The sequence below is a fragment of the Galleria mellonella genome, unplaced genomic scaffold (assembly GCF_026898425.1).
Source record: "Galleria mellonella isolate WM207_F2 unplaced genomic scaffold, CSIRO_AGI_GalMel_v1 utg300, whole genome shotgun sequence".
Taxonomy (NCBI): Eukaryota; Metazoa; Arthropoda; class Insecta; order Lepidoptera; family Pyralidae; genus Galleria; species Galleria mellonella.
This window is the reverse complement of record NW_026442068.1, coordinates 4241701-4257775: the sequence shown is the minus strand read 5'-3', so window position 1 is coordinate 4257775 and position 16075 is coordinate 4241701. Positions and strand designations below refer to the sequence as shown.

Sequence of the window (16075 nt, the reverse complement as noted above, 5' to 3'; positions counted from 1 at the left end):
TCGCCAAAGAACCAAAGTCACCAACATAGCCCGGAGGATAGGCAAGTGAAGTGTCAGTGGGCTAGTCACATACTCGAGGTATGAGAACGAATAACTGATGGAGAAGAAAAGTTCTAAATGAGTGTGTGGGTGTGAGTGGCGACCTCTTACGAACAAACGCAGTGTATCAATAGATGTAGGTAGTTCAGAACCATTCTTTATGGCAGTCAATGGGAGAAACAAAAAATATGTCAACAAATTAGTAGTAAGTAAATTTAAGGATATAATATATGAAGTATGTAGATACAATTTTTCATAAATTTGTTCCTAAATGTTAATAGTTACTTACTTATGAAGTTTGTTGATTAAAGTTATTTTTTTTTTCTGTTATAATAAATCATCTTTTTTCTGATTAAATTGGCAAAGAGATTTATATTAATTTAAAAAAAAAGTGGGTTAATCCAAAGATTTCCCTTGCAAAATTAAAGTTAACCCCTAAGATTAACCTTAATTTTGTTTTATTGTAATAAATTGTAAGCTGATTTTAATACATAATTCTTTTTTTAACTGAGAATTTATTGCTATGTTAATATGTTTTATAAAGGGTAATAATGGAATGGTAACCCCGCCTGCGCTATCGGTATACGCTGGCAGAGTACCAGTGAGGGATGATAGGTGAGGATGAAGCAGGTCAATTATCCCACCGTGACGAATCTAACAATAAATCATTAATGATGGTTTCTAGGGGAATCACGAGGAGGTCGACTTGACAGGCTATACTGCTAGCAATAGGGCTACTAGTCCCCATTCCTATCAATTTCTCCCCGCCCATGTTGATAGGTAACATGTCAATTTTGTCAACATTGATGTTGTTTTGCGAAATTGTAAATTATTCTTTAATTAAATTAATATTAGCGACTTTCTTAATACGAAATAAATACTGTTGCCAAGTATCAAATTTACTGGTTGATCTACACGTATCTTTCGCAAGTAGCTACCGAATCAACACGAAATTCAACTCAAGTTACTAATCATTTCTACTCGAGTCATTAAATAAAAAAACGAGCCCATCTATACAATATGTTATAGTAACACAGAACCATAGACAAGTCCTTAGTCTTAAATCCTCACATTTTTTTTTTTACACAAACATCGAATCGACCGAAGCCGGTATGGCGTTTGTTCCCGGTTTTCAGCATCTTCATTAAATAATTATTTTACTTATTCACGGTTAAAGACAAGATAAAAATATATTACTTCATTATATTACATACACAGATATATTAAATTTTTGTAAGTATTGTAGTTTTTTTAATATATATATGATCTTTTGAATCGTAAGGCAGTCCGTTCTTTTGAATGAATACAATCAATGAACCTAAACCTTTTGTAATGCATTTTTTATTTAATTAGACCATGAGTACAATGGATATAAATAAGTTGGAGAATGAGGATGAAAAGGGAACGCCGGATAAAAAGCAAATTGAAGCTGAAGAAAAGGAAATAATGTTGAAATCTGACAATGAAAAAATGGACGCAAGTGCCGAACTTAATGTGGACGCCGAAGGTCCCGTAAAAGCTGCCCTATCAGGTGATGTTACGGAGCAAGGTAGAGAAGTGAAACCAAAGTTTATTCCCATAGGAGCTATTAAAATGCCTGGATTCTTCACAAAAAATTTGGACAAAGAAAAACCGAAGGTAACAATGCTCATATTTGTCCTTCATACGGCTTTAAAGCTTATTTTTACTTAAAATAAGTTATAAATATCTATGTCTTATTTAAACAGGAAGAAGAATCTGGCCTTGAAAAAGACAATGAAAATGAAAAGACTGATGATATCTCTAAACCAAAACGTAATCGGCTGCAGTTTCTTCACACTTGTCCATTTACACAGTTTTTACATAAACCAAATAATGACAGTGGTATGTTTCTTTGCAAATTTTGTTATACTTCTAACTGGGCATAGTACTTGTGCTTCTTTGTCTTTGATCTAGTTTTATGATTTTATTATAAATCATAAAAACCGCTTGACTTCTTGTAAAAAAAGTTCCCTCTTTCTGCTGCAAGACGTTTGTACAAACATTGAAAAGTACAATACAATATTAGCTTTTGTAGTTCCATCTCCTCTAATAAATTGGAATATCAGTATAATAACACCTGTTTTAAAATATAATTGTAGAGAAAAGATTTTTATTATATTATGTTTATTTTAGATGGAAATGTAGAAAACAAAAGAAGCTTTTTTAATGTCAAATATCCAAAGGTATTCCAAAGAAACATGCCAAATGCTGAAGCTACTCTTGCTTCTATGGAAACATTAGAAGATAAACTTGATACACCAAATGATGGAATGGAAAATGTTAAATTAGATATGGCTGTAAGTGTGTTGTTTCTGTACATAAATCTATATTATTTACACTGTAAGAATATAATATTATCATAATTTTAGTGGAAAATTTAGGAGATTATCTATCATGCATGTTTATGATATTTTATAGTATGCTTATATTTTTTATTATATGTTTATAGTTTTGCCATGTAGTCCCAGCATAGATAGGCCACCCCTTACTTTCCCATTGGTGTCATAAGAGACAACAAAGGGAAAGTGAGGGATGGGTAGCAGCATACCTCTTAAAAGCCTAACTTTTTTTTTTTTTTTTTTTTTTTTTTTATGCAACTTAGAATGACAAACAAGCTGACGGCCCACCTGATGGAAAGTGGTAACCGTCGCCTATAGACATGAGCAGTACCATGGACATAGCAGACTATACTGTTTCACCCATGATACCCCCCATGCGTTGCCATTCCTGAGGACTCAGGTGTTATTCCTCTGTACCCTGTAAATTCACGCCATATCCCACCCTTCAAACCGAAACACAGTCATGCAAACACAACTGCTTCACGGTTGAAACACGAATGGGACAGAGGTACCCAAGCAATCGACTTTTGTACAAAGTCTCCCTCTGGTCAATTGCCAATCTGTCTGCCAAGTGTGGTAACTACTGGCAAAACCCCCCCAAGGAGGAGGATTATGTTCATTTAAAGACTGATATGATGATGCTAGTATGTTTATATATATAAATCACATATATAAAATTACATATGTTCATTTATATAATTTTAGTAATATTATTCTGACTGCAAAAGATAGAAAACAATGCACTATTTTATATATACTATATATATTGTTTTTCTGATAAATTTTTGTACATGTATATTTTTATTTACTGTTTAGATCCATGATATGACAAATATAGTCGATATTAAGTTCATCAAAAATATAAAGTGTGACCATTCTTAGTCCTTAGGAAAATAAGGCAAACTTTACAGCACTGATTAAATTGGTTTCTATAGTATAATTGTGGTATTACTTGTATATATGATAATATTTTTGTGACATTTAAATAATAAATGACAATAATGTTTTAGGAGACTGAGGAAGGAAAAGTTGCAACTAAACTCCCACTGAAAGAACGAATTCGCCAGAAAAAATTTATTATTGGTAATTTTTTTTTACAAATTTTATACATAAAGTAACCTTTTGAATGTTTATCTTTATAACAGTTGTTCTACCCTTAGTTCTTAACTCAAATTACCAATATTTTATTGTATTGAAACAAAACAGACAACTGATTGTCTAAGTAAGTTGATTACAAATCTTTGGCATAATTAAAAACAACAACAAACAAACTGATGATGTATCCTGATAGTGACATGCTTTGACTCCAAAATCTCAGTAGATTCTGAAAAAAAAAACTTTGGCATATTTCAATCATTCTTCCTAAATTTTAAGATAACAAACAGAACACCCATCTAACATTTTTTTATTTTGTGGAACTACATATTAAATAATTACAAATCAAAGATACTAAATAAAAAAATCTTTTATTAGAAATATTTTAAAAGTGAAACATTTTATTAATGGGCTGTATTTTCAGTAGTAGTCTACCTATTTTTTACATCCATCAGCTTTGCCTTTCATATTCTGTTGTTTGTATAACAAATACTGTCCAAAAGTACAAATAATATGCTAGTTGAAAGAAAAACAGTGTATTTATAAAAAAAGTTGTATATTATGTTTATAATTTTTACAGATGATATAGTGGTATGTGCATTAGTACTGCTAGTGCTGTTAGCTGCCATCATAGGTATCATTATTGGAGCACAAGCTGGTCCTCCAACAGAGCGTCCATTGCGGCTTGGACGCTATATGACCACTCTTACTACATGTGGACCAGTAGAAGGGTGAGTGCTATTGTATTATTTACTGTCAGAGCTAATTTATTATTACCCTTATTCATAAAAAATTAAATCTTTTACAAATTAATTATTATAGTGTTGTTACTTTTTCAAATTGTAAATTTAATTATAAAGAAAGAGACAGTTCAATAACTAAAATAGTTTTATGAGAATATGACATTTTTATGAATAAGAGGATAAGTGTACAGTAGTATAGATGATATAGAGATGATTGTCACATTATGCAACTTTACAAACTGCCTTCTTATAGGCATGCTCCAAATGTTTCTTTATTACAAATAGACAATGTTTATTTAAGTAATTCATTTCATGATATACCTGCACTTTTATTTACTGAAATAAAATTCAATAAAATTTTATTTCAGAACTCTTGATGAAGGTGTTTATAAGTTCTACAATATCCCCTATGCTGTACCACCAATTAAGCAAAAAAGATTCACATATGCCCAACCTCTGAATAATATCACCATGTGTTGGAATGGTACCCGAGAAGCACATGAACGTGGACCACTTTGCATACAATTTCTAGAGAATGGCAATATCACTGGAGAGGAAGATTGCTTGACTCTAGATGTAGTCACACCTCACGTTCGTTACGATTCTCAATTACCTGTTGTTGTATTGATTGGAGCTAATACATTAGCTGGTGGCATAAGTCCTGCGCAGCCTTCTGCATTATATGCGCGTACCAAAGAAGTAGTATTTGTAAAGCCAAACTTTAGACTGGGTCCATTTGGCTTCTTGGCATTGGATATTATATCAAAGTCTAAATACCCCGAGACTTCAGGAAACTATGCAATTAGTGATTTGTTGGTTGCATTACAATGGATCAAGTATAATATAAAACATTTTGGTGGAGATCCAGAATCTGTCACTTTATTGGGCCATAGAGCTGGAGCCACTCTGACTGCAGCTTTGACTACTGTTACAAATGCTCATAAATTGTACTCTAGAGTATGGTTATCTTCGCCTTCAGTCATCTTTCCTGGCGAACCCTTGGAGCAAGCTCATAAAAATAATGACCAGTTTAAACAAATAAGCAAGTGTAACGATATTGATTGTTTACGCAATATTTCTGCAATGGATATCTTGTCAGACACTCCAGATATTTGGTTGGGTGGTAATGGCGGTATATTACCAGTTGCTGATGAATTCAAACATTCCTGGCTAGTACTAGATGGCGAATTGCTAAGACTTCATGCCTATGAAAGTTGGGATGCTCAAAAAGAAGCCAAAGAATCTGGTAAAGATAAAGTATTTAGGCCAATGATATTTGGAACAACACAACATTCAGACCACTCAAAACTCTTACGAAACAAACATTTGAATTGGACTACAGAAATAGTCGAAAAAATGGTAAATGCTAGTATCATAGGTGAAAAGAATTTGACATTGTCTATCTTCAAGCACTTCAATAAAACATATGAAGGTCTAGTTGGATTAATATCTTCTATCCGTACCCTATGCCCCCTTGTGAGCTTGGCTCGAATGCGTCTTTCTGCACCTATGTATGTGGTTATGGGTGAAGGTGCAGGTGGAGGTGCAGTTGGCTCTCGATTAGCTGGCATTAATTCTGATGTGGAAGCCATTCTTGGTACATTTGATTCTGAGGGCCCTGAACAGCGGCGGTTTATGGCAGCAATGCAACAACTATTTTATTATTATGTATGGCATGGCAGGTTAAGTGGCCCTGAAACTGGCTTAATTGCTGTAGCGCAAGATTTGCTCCCACTTCATGGACTTCCTGTTTGCGATTTATTAATTCATGAAGATATTGTGCCAAGGTATGCACATGTAGATTAAAGTGAGTCAGTATTAGGTGTATGTATATTCATGTGTAGCTTACAAATCTATGCTGGCGTCTTAAAGTAACAATGATTACATTTTGCTTTACTAAATCAGCTTGACAGGGTTTGTGTTATATGCTAAGTAGTTTATATTGATTTGCTCAAACTTTTGTCCGACATACTAATTTATAAGTATTAATTTGTGATTTTTTCAGTGTATCGTTATTCTTTTACTTACCAATTTATTACATACAATGTTACTTAAAAATATATAATCAAATCGATTTAAATAAAAATTGATATAATTACTATTTTGTAAACAGTGTAGGCAATAAATTGGATTTCATAATAGTTGATAGTGTAGTGTACTTATTATACAGTAAATATAATTGTTTTGTTGTTGTTTTGCACAGTCATGTCTTCACTTTGTGTATTTGCTTTTTTTTTCACAAATGCATATCATACCAATGATACATATAATTTAGTCTCTAAGGTTAGAATTTGTATTAATTGAGTACCTTTATACTACATTTATTTTGCATTATACTGCTTATAAGTCCATTAAGACAACCTTATTACCAAAAGCGGTCTATATTTATATTTTTTTTCTTTAGTTGTTAATATTTTTTTTTTGTGGGCCATAAATAAATTTACTTTTGTAAAGACTGAATACTTAAAGATTTTGGATACTTATTTCATGGTATTTTATATATTTTTACCGCACATTCTACATTAGTAAAAAGTAAGAAAATTATTTGGAAAATTATTAAAGACTGAATTATACCTAAATAAAATAGCAAAATGTTACCAAAAACTCAAAAAAGATTGTAGTTAAGTACTCTAGTATTTTGATTTGTATTATGGTACGTGGTTGTAAGGGACCTCAGTTGAAATTATATTACCTGCATTTATAACTGTAATAATTATCCTTTTGTACGTCTGATAAGTGTTTAATAAAAACATTATTTTAGTCCAATAAGTAAGAAAAATTTCCATTCTTAAAGATTCTCATAGTTATGTAAGGATTTGTAGTTGTAAATCAATGTCCGTATCTCAAGTTAATTGTGATTATTTTAAGTCTGATTACTTGTCAAAAAGTGATGTTTGTGTAAACTATTTCTAATATTTATAGAAAGTAAGAATAGTTTTGTCATTTGTATTAATTAAATGTTAAATGTGGACACATTAATGTTAAAACTTGCATATTTCAATGTATAGTGCATGTTAGAAAAAATTATATTGGTTAAAGACAAGACAGGTCATGACGACAGTTTTTCTTGCGGTAATTCTGAGTTTACAAAATAAATTGTAAAAAAATAGGTTCAAGCTTGTCTCATTCTTCCGGGCTTCTTTATTCAATAGAGGAATAATATCCATTTAAATTTTGTATTTTTTTGTTATTTTTGGATTTGATCCAAATTTCCAAAGTCGATTCATCCCCAATTAAACTGAATAGTTACTGCGTCACAATACCTTCTTAAGCGGCCTAAATATTAAAAGGGGATGGGTTGTCGAGCTTATATTTTTGTAAATGTTACATCAATCATTACAATGATATAAAATCTTTTTTTTATATAAAATGTATGTTTAATATAATGTGTTCACACTGTCTTGCCAAAAATGCTTTATGTATTTTAAGTTATTGCACTACTAGATATAGCTTTGCATCGTTTTGTAAATTGATTTAAATAAATAAATGTGAGACTGATATTTGGTGTTTAATATTGTATTAGGTATATACCTCATAAGTAAACTAGGTATCTAATGACAAATTACTGTTTATAGGATATACAATCCTAATTAAGAGCCTCGCTGAACTGTGACCAGATTAAATTACTTAAAAGTGCTTGTATGAAAAATAGAATTTGGAGGATGTCATATTAGAAATCGATATTTACACACCAGGGCCAATAAGACAATGAATTCTAAATTTATTTGCTTGTTAAAGAATTGCATACATCTTGACTTTCTATATGACTGGGTATATACTCGTATTAAGGTAAAACCTAACCGTATACTTGGGAGGAAGGGGATTGTTAGTAATGGATTCTAATTGACCCATTGTTAGCCATATATCCTATCAGGTCGACCTCCACGTGGTTCCCTCTGGAAATCATCGTGGTCAATTCTAGTGGAATTTGTCACTATAGGCTAACTGTCCTGCCTTTTCATCCTCACGTATCATCTCTCACTGTTGCCCCGCCAGCGTATCCCGATAGCGCAGGCAAGGTTACCATTCCATCATCAACCATTAAAAAACGTATACTAGTGGGGAAAAGAGATCGTTAGTAATAAGATCTTACAGGCCCATTACTAGTAATATACCCTAGCAGGTCGACCTCTACGCACTTTTCCCTGGAAACCATTGTTTTCAGGGAAGAGTGTTTTCAAGGAAAAATTTTTGATGAATTTATCACCAATAGCCAACTGATTTGTTTCATCCTAACTTATCATCCTTCACTGGGCCCCGCTAGCGTAGACGAGGTTGTCAATCCATTTTTATCCATTAAAATAAAAAAAACTTAATTTCATTTAGATTTTCATCCATTTACTTTTAGATTTAGTAGATGTTGCAGATTTAATATGTGAAAATTGAACTCTTTTTACTTTTGCACGTACTGGCCACTTACACTTTTTTACTATTAAAAATTTAATGCATTCTGTAGATTCTATTCTAAATTTAGTAAAATGGATGTTGAAGACATAATAGGTATTTTCTTTATCTTGTCGTCCTTACAAATATGTAATAGTTTAGCCGCATTTGCATCGCAATTATCGCAGTTTTCAACAGTAGTATTCAACTTCCTACTCGTATTACTTTTACACATACCTTTCTTCTCCATAGAGTTCCCTTGGAAACCATCGTGGTTAATTCTTGTCGAATTCTTCACGATGTGCCGACTGATGTATCTTCATCGTCACCTACCATCTATTTTACTGGTGGCCTGCCAGGGTATACCGATAGCGCAGGTGGGGTTACTATTCTACTCTCACTCATTAAAAAAACATTGAAAAACTATTAGCTTTTTCAAAACTCAAATATATACAATAGAGGTATAAATACTGAACTCAATAAGACTACAGTTCAATGAATATTTTTAAAGGCCTTTTTAGTTAAATATATTAAACTATTTACATATGTATTTAAAGATTTACGTAAAATTATAAGTTAAACAAATAGTAGATTTCAAAAAAATATAAAAAATATTTCAAGAACGATTTTATTTTTCATACACAATGATCACCCTTTACTAAATTAGTTGTCAATAACATCAAAGTAATAAATTATAAACAATGCTTATATATAAAAACCATGAAAAACGTTAAAAATACCAATTGTAAAATATTAGGTATTATAACAGTGAAAATTAATTTGATCGATTTATAAGATTAGCCTTTGCGAAAGGAAATCCAGATTAATGATTACGTTCTCTCAGTGGCGAGAGAACAGACTGTAAATTTTCTTTGCCCACTTTATGTGGCTTTCTTATTACTGATGGCGATTTCGGTTTTGGTAGTTCCATTTGTTCCATTTCTTTCTTCATTTTATCAATTATTGAAGACTGTTTTGCCACACTTATTGTCAGTTCTTCATTTTCCTGGCGTAGCAGAGATAACTCGACTACTAGTGATTGTTGATCTTGAATCTAATAAAGACAAGACTAATGTTAAATTGTCACGATTAATTAATTAGATAGAAGTACTGAGCCTAATAAATTGTTACTCTAAGAAAATCGTAGAGATACTCAAACCACTTCAAAGGTTAATCCAATAATATAATGCAAAAATTTGTAAGGATAGATGGATATTTTTACTCTTTCACGAAAAAAATATTAAATGGGTTTCAATTGAATTTCATACACAAAGGTTATATCCTAATTAAGCACATAGGATACTTTATGCATTGATAAACGCGGGGGAACAGCAAGTGTCGAATAAAAATGTCATTGGCAGTGTGTGCAGATGCACAAATATATGCATAATAATAGAGCATTAAACAATGCCTTATAACTGTACATATTAAGTGATTTATGATACCTGTTGTTGATAGCGTTGGTTTTCACTTTCAAGCCGGGTAATTTCGGCGGCAGCTTGTGCCAGCAAGGAGCGGGATTGTTCAGCGGCTGTTGTGGCCTGGTCTGCGTGCTCTTGCGCTAGTTTACATAATACTCTTTTCTTCTCCACCTTTAATATGCACATTTATATTTAGTTATTAGCAGTTAATGGAAAAAATAGGCATACAAACAGTGCAGTATATTAATATGAACAGATTGTGTTTATATAACCCTATAGTCAGTTTATTGAAATATAAAATGTTTTATATTTCAATAAGCTGAAGTATTTGAGATATTTTAAAAAATAGCTCTTGTTAGCTATTAACTACAGTAAAAAATTATAATAGGGACTTCTGAGTAATTAATATTTATCATAATTACAGAAGTTTAATTTACCTCATCACGAAGCATTTGAATTTGAGTATTTGATTCTTTTTTTAACATTTCCACATCCTCTATAAGTTCATTTTTTATAGAGCCAAGTTCCCTATAAGCTTCTATTTCAACATTTTGCAAACTTTCTATTAAAGATACATTGTGTTCCATTATACGATTATGTTCTTTAGCAAGTGCAGCTTTGGATTTCAATATGTTAACAAGTGCCTCTTTGTATTCATTACATTCTAAAATAGTGTTGTTGAGCGTATTTTTGTATTTAGCAAGTTCATTATCAAGTAATTCCTTTGAGTTTGATAGTGACTGAACTTTGCCTTCTAAATGTTCTAATTCATTATCAGTATCTCTTAAACGCATGGTTAAAACTTGTACTATATCTCTTGTGACTGACAAAGACATTTCATACTTATTTTTCTCTTTAGCTGCTCTATCAACTTCCACTGTTAGTTTATTTATTTCATTTTCGAAATTCATAACTTTCTTCTTAGAGTCTTCCTTAATTAAATCAACTTCTTTCATTGCATTTAATTTATCAATTTTTAACAATTCATTCTCATTTTTCAGGTTGTTGATTTCTCTCTGTAATATTACACTACGGTCTTCAGCAAGATTTAAACTGTACTTTAAGTCTTTGATTTCTTTTTCCAAATACTGAACTTTAGATTTCTGATGTGCCCACTCTTCTTGTATATTTCTAGTACGTTCTTCAAATTGAATCTCACACAATCTTAGCTTTTCATGTGTAGCTTCATTGACTTGTTCAAGTTTTGCTTTCATTTCACAGTCATTTGTGGATAATTGCTGCTGAAGTTCATACACTGCTTCATCTTTTTCTTTTAGTAATTGATTTTTAATGGATTCAATCAATTCATTATATTTTACTTTAATACTTTCCTGATCTATTTTACTTTTACTTATGATTGATTGTTTTTCTTCTTCTGCTTTAGACTTTAAAGCCTCAAGTTCAGCTTTATATTCTCTTCTAATACTTTCATTAGCTTCCAAAGCTAGAGCATGATGGCCTTTCACCATTTCAAGTCTGTGACGAGTCTCTTCTAAAGAAGTTTCCACACAAGTTAATTTTTCTTGCAAATCTTTACACAAACTATCTCTAATAGCAATAATTTCTTCAAGAGATGATAATTCTACTTGCTTACTACTAACTTCTAGATCTAATCTGTCACACTGAAGTTCCAATTCATATATTTTCTGCTTTAAATTATTAATTACAATATCATAATCAGTTGCAACAAGCTCACTTTTTCCATTTGTTGGTATAATTTCTTCATTTAAAGCTATCTGAGAAAACTGTACATTCAAATTATCACAAACTTTGGTGTGTTTTAAAAGTTCTTTGGTTTGCTTTTGAAGGTTACAAATTTTATTTTTTAAATCTTCAATTTGTTTATTATATTCTGATATAGTGCCATCTTTGTTCCTGTACATAAAATATGTTAAAATTAAAGTAAGATTTTTATATATAAAAGTAAATAATTCTATTTTAATTTCGTAATAAATAACTCTGATTGCATACTTATTTTCTACTAGCTAACATAATTTTTTTTTTCAAGAAACCACCCCAGATTGCATGCGACACTCCACAAAGACAAGTCTAAGTATAGATATATATGAACTTATATATTTTTTTATATCACTGAGGTGGCAAACAAGCATACGGCCCACCTAATGGTAAGTGGTTACCGTAGCCTATGAACGCCTACAGTACCAGAGCGCGCGTTGATCCTGAAGAAACCTCTTTACCCCCCTTTTGAAGAAGCCCATGATGTAGTTTCTTGGGAAAACCTCGGCAGGGAGCTAATTCCTTTTATAACCTGAGTGTTCGTGGGAGAAAATATCTTTAAAACCGCATTGTAGGCGACCATTTAGGCTGTAGGGTATGAGGGTGAACTCCCTTTCGATGGCGAGCCGTACGATGATAAAAATGATGGCCATAGGCATCATATTGAATAATTCCTTTGAGCACAATCCGTTGTACAAGCGGTAGAACATGCAGAGTGAGGCATAATCTCTCCTAAGAGTTAAGGGTTCAATACTGCTTGGGATCATCAACAATTCTCATAAACTTATTTTAAGAAGAAATAAAATAATTGTAAGTAGAAGTTAAATTTTAATAACAGTTGGAGTGTTTCGACTTGTGGATGAATTAAATTTGATATTGAAAATTTGGTAAACAGAACACCAAAAAATATCTTGGATTAACATAATAAAATTTATTAATATTACCATTAAACGAACTTCAAGGTGAGACCATAATAAATGAGTTCCCATAGATTACTATATGGGAATATCTAAGTGATAAATGACTAATGATAATCATACCTGATTTCTACCTCCTGTGACTTAATAATCTCATCTTGTGTTTTTAGTTTTAAATCTTTCTTATTGCAGTTACTTTTAGTAGAAGACCCAAAAGGTTTCTTAACATTACTGAATACTGAGACTGTTGATTTTATTGGCTTTGGCTGTAATGTAAAAAAAATATGCTAAACATTCTATACATAGTTAATTTTGTATTCTAATTAAATACAAAACTTTGATCTTTCTATTATGATTCATAAAAAGGATAAACAAAATATATAATGAAGAAATATTAAAGAAATCAAGACTGATATTGAAAGGAATATTATTATTTTAAATAATTTCCCACACATGACAATATAAATTTATCTATAACCACATCAATAATGTAATTAAGTATATAAAGAATATAAGTCACAAGACAGAAAAAACTTTATTAACTAGATAATTATAACTATTAAGTATTAATTAACAATAAGCATAAATACAATTTAACAGTAAGTATCTATAGGTAGAAGGCTAACTATGCACCCATGTAATGAGCTTCCTTAGTCACTATTGGGTTGGCTGGAGATTTCAGAGATAAGATCACCCTTGTTCATAATATTTATAACTGTCTTATCTATATCATTTACAACTGCAATAAAGAAAATATGTTTTCATTTGCATACACTTTTAAATAAGGATGTGCCTAATAGATAGCTTCATAAATCACTTTATATTATTTAATTAATTATGGAAGAAGATTTGATTCAGTAGCATCTACCTACTATGAATACATACAATTGTATGGAATTCCATACACAGATATTTTTATAAAAATACTTACAGTGATAAAAGATTTAACACTTTGGACTGAGCTACATTGAGACTGGGCATCAACAGATTTTGCATAGTTCTTTTTGGATTTGCCTGTTGACTCTGTCGAAATAGGAGTTTTAACTGGTTTGTGTTTTTCATTTTCCTGCTTCTTTTGTCCATTCGCTATTGACTGGCCTTTATGTAGGACTAAAAACGAGATTCTAGTTAAAAAACCAAATACTTAAATTGAAAGTGTATCTAAGTACTTAAATAGTTATATAATTTTAATTCACACTATTGCACTTAATGATACATAGATAATATGAGGATATAATGTTCATATATATATAATGGTTAACTGGTAGAAATTGGTATATGGCATTAAGCTCACTATTTGTACAAATTTTATTGTGCAATAAAGAATATATAAAACAATTTATAAATTTTCAATGTTATAAATGAATATTTAAAATATAAACTTAAAATACTTAATTTAAATAGTTGGTAAATTTAATGTTATATTTAATTACATTAGATAAGTACCTACCATTGTTAGAAAAGTGTAAATAAATAATTAGAATTATTAAAATAAATAAATAATTGGAATTTTGTAATATCAAAATACCTGTATACAAAACTATACAATAATGATTATATCATAAAATAGACTTACCAGGTGCTTCAAAACGTTTTGCTTTTGAAAACATGATTTAAATATGTGTATAATATAATTTTTATTAAAATCTTTCACAATAAAAATAAAAGCATATATAAGAAACACTATTTAAAAAAAGTAATAAAGAAATTAACAGACTTTAACGGTTTTGTTTGTCATGAAGAATCGCGCGCGAAAATGACCTTTTCAGTGTTGCCAACTTGGCATAAGGTATGCAAACTGAGAAGAATGATGAATTTAATCAATCGATCCAGCATATCGATATTTAGTCACAAAAAATCAAGATTATATTTTTTCTGTATTGATAAGAACTATGACATTTAAAATTACTTAAATGTACCTAAACAAATGTAAATTAATTAAAATGACATGATATCGATTATTAAAGTGCTCGTTTTGTTTTATGTAATTGAATTAAAATACAAACAAACAAACTAAAAAAATAAAAACACTACAAAATAAATTCGATTTTATGTGAAGCGAAATATCAGAAACTGATTCGAATTAATATAAAGAACAAATTCCTTTGGATAGAATCATTATCCCTACTTGGCGTAAACTGTCAATGATAAATTTAAAAAGTTTACTACCTATCATTTGGTCATTAATAAAATGTAGAATGCTGAATTAAGTCATATAATTACTATTATCACAGATCATATAATATTATACTAGTATTATGTTCAAAAGTCAACTATATGGAAGTGGATTGCAAAAATATATTAGATCTAGCCTCCCCCCCCCCATAGTTAGTCTAGCAACACTTACTTCTCATTAATTACTGTTTGAGTACTTAATGCAGACACTATTTTTCTTTTTGGATGATAATGTAATGATAACCTTGACTACGCTATCAGTATACACTAGCGGAACACCAGTGAAATATAAGAGGTAAAAATGAAAGTAAATCAGTTAGCCCATCGTGACAAATTCCACAAGAATTAACCACGATGGTTTCCAGGGGAACCGCGTGGAGGTCGACCTGATAGGGTATATTTTTAGTAATGGGTCTGTCAGACCTAGTTACCTATTCACATATGTGAATGGGAAGGAATTGTTAGTAATGGAGACAGAGCCCCATTGCTAGCAATATACTCAACCGGGGGGAAAGGTATTGTTAACAATGGAGTTTGACAGCCCCATTTCTAGCAATTTACCTTATTAGGTCGATTTCCATGTGGTTCTTCCTAGAAACCATCGTAAACAATTCTTGTTAAATTCGTCACGATGGGCTAACTGACCTGCTTCCTCACCTAATCATCACTCACTGGTGCCCCGCTGGTGTATACCGTTAGCGCAGGTGGGGTTACTATTCCATTATCATCCATTAAAAAAAATATACCCAACCAGGGGGAAAAGATTCTTCGATTTTTCATCCTCACCTTACTGGTCCCCCCCCCTGGTGTATACCGTCAGTGCAGGCGGGGATTACCATTTCATTATCATTCATTAAAAGAATCACCTATTTGGATTGGTTGAAAGGTATTGTTAGTAATGGGGTTTAATAGCCGCATTGCTAGGAATTTCAGGTCGACATCCATGCGGTTTCCCCTGGAAACCATTGTGGTTAATTTCTAATGAATTCATAGCGATAAATCAACTAATCTGCTTTCATTTTTGCCTATCATCTCCTACTGATGCCTCACATTCCAATAAGAACTACCTATTTTGAATTTAATATTTTTACTAATCTTAAGGACAAAAAAAAACCATCCACAGTCACATCCACTCCTTAAAACATGTAACTAAACTCTTAGTTACATGTTTTAAGGAGTATAATTGGATGCTTTCCACTTTCTGG

At 31.3% G+C, this 16075-nt stretch overlaps 2 protein-coding genes across 2 annotated transcripts; one reads left to right on the top strand and one right to left on the bottom strand.

Moving 5' to 3' along the window:
- The first annotated feature begins 1101 nt into the window (after positions 1 to 1101).
- Positions 1102 to 7735, top strand: LOC113509090 (neurotactin). Its single transcript, XM_026892373.3, has 7 exons — positions 1102 to 1272; positions 1393 to 1677; positions 1767 to 1902; positions 2194 to 2357; positions 3410 to 3482; positions 4075 to 4225; positions 4606 to 7735. The coding sequence occupies exons 2-7, from the start codon at positions 1396 to 1398 to the stop codon at positions 6041 to 6043; spliced, it is 2244 nt and encodes a 747-aa protein (XP_026748174.2). The 5' UTR covers positions 1102 to 1272; positions 1393 to 1395; the 3' UTR covers positions 6044 to 7735.
- A 1497-nt stretch (positions 7736 to 9232) lies between these two features.
- On the bottom strand, positions 9233 to 14584 carry LOC113523542 (repetitive organellar protein-like). Its single transcript, XM_026909528.3, has 6 exons — positions 14272 to 14584; positions 13627 to 13805; positions 12819 to 12961; positions 10479 to 11916; positions 10066 to 10212; positions 9233 to 9674 (listed from the first exon to the last, which is right to left on the bottom strand). Exons 1-6 carry the CDS (start codon positions 14303 to 14305, stop codon positions 9444 to 9446), a joined length of 2172 nt encoding a protein of 723 aa, XP_026765329.2. The 5' UTR covers positions 14306 to 14584; the 3' UTR covers positions 9233 to 9443.
- Between the last annotated feature and the right edge of the window lie 1491 nt (positions 14585 to 16075).

Bases quoted from the DNA above. Each gene is read 5' to 3' on its own strand.
- LOC113509090 (XM_026892373.3), top strand. From the start codon at position 1,396: ATGAGTACAATGGATATAAATAAGTTGGAGAATGAGGATGAAAAGGGA. The intron at 1,903-2,193 runs GTATGTTTCTTT...TGTTTATTTTAG, and splicing joins TAAACCAAATAATGACAGTG to ATGGAAATGTAGAAAACAAA. The intron at 4,226-4,605 runs GTGAGTGCTATT...ATTTTATTTCAG, and splicing joins ACATGTGGACCAGTAGAAGG to AACTCTTGATGAAGGTGTTT.
- LOC113523542 (XM_026909528.3), bottom strand. From the start codon at position 14,305: ATGTTTTCAAAAGCAAAACGTTTTGAAGCACCTG. The intron at 11,917-12,818 runs GTATGATTATCA...TTTTATGTACAG, and splicing joins TCACAGGAGGTAGAAATCAG to GAACAAAGATGGCACTATAT. The intron at 9,675-10,065 runs GTATCATAAATC...TGTCTTTATTAG, and splicing joins ACCAACGCTATCAACAACAG to ATTCAAGATCAACAATCACT.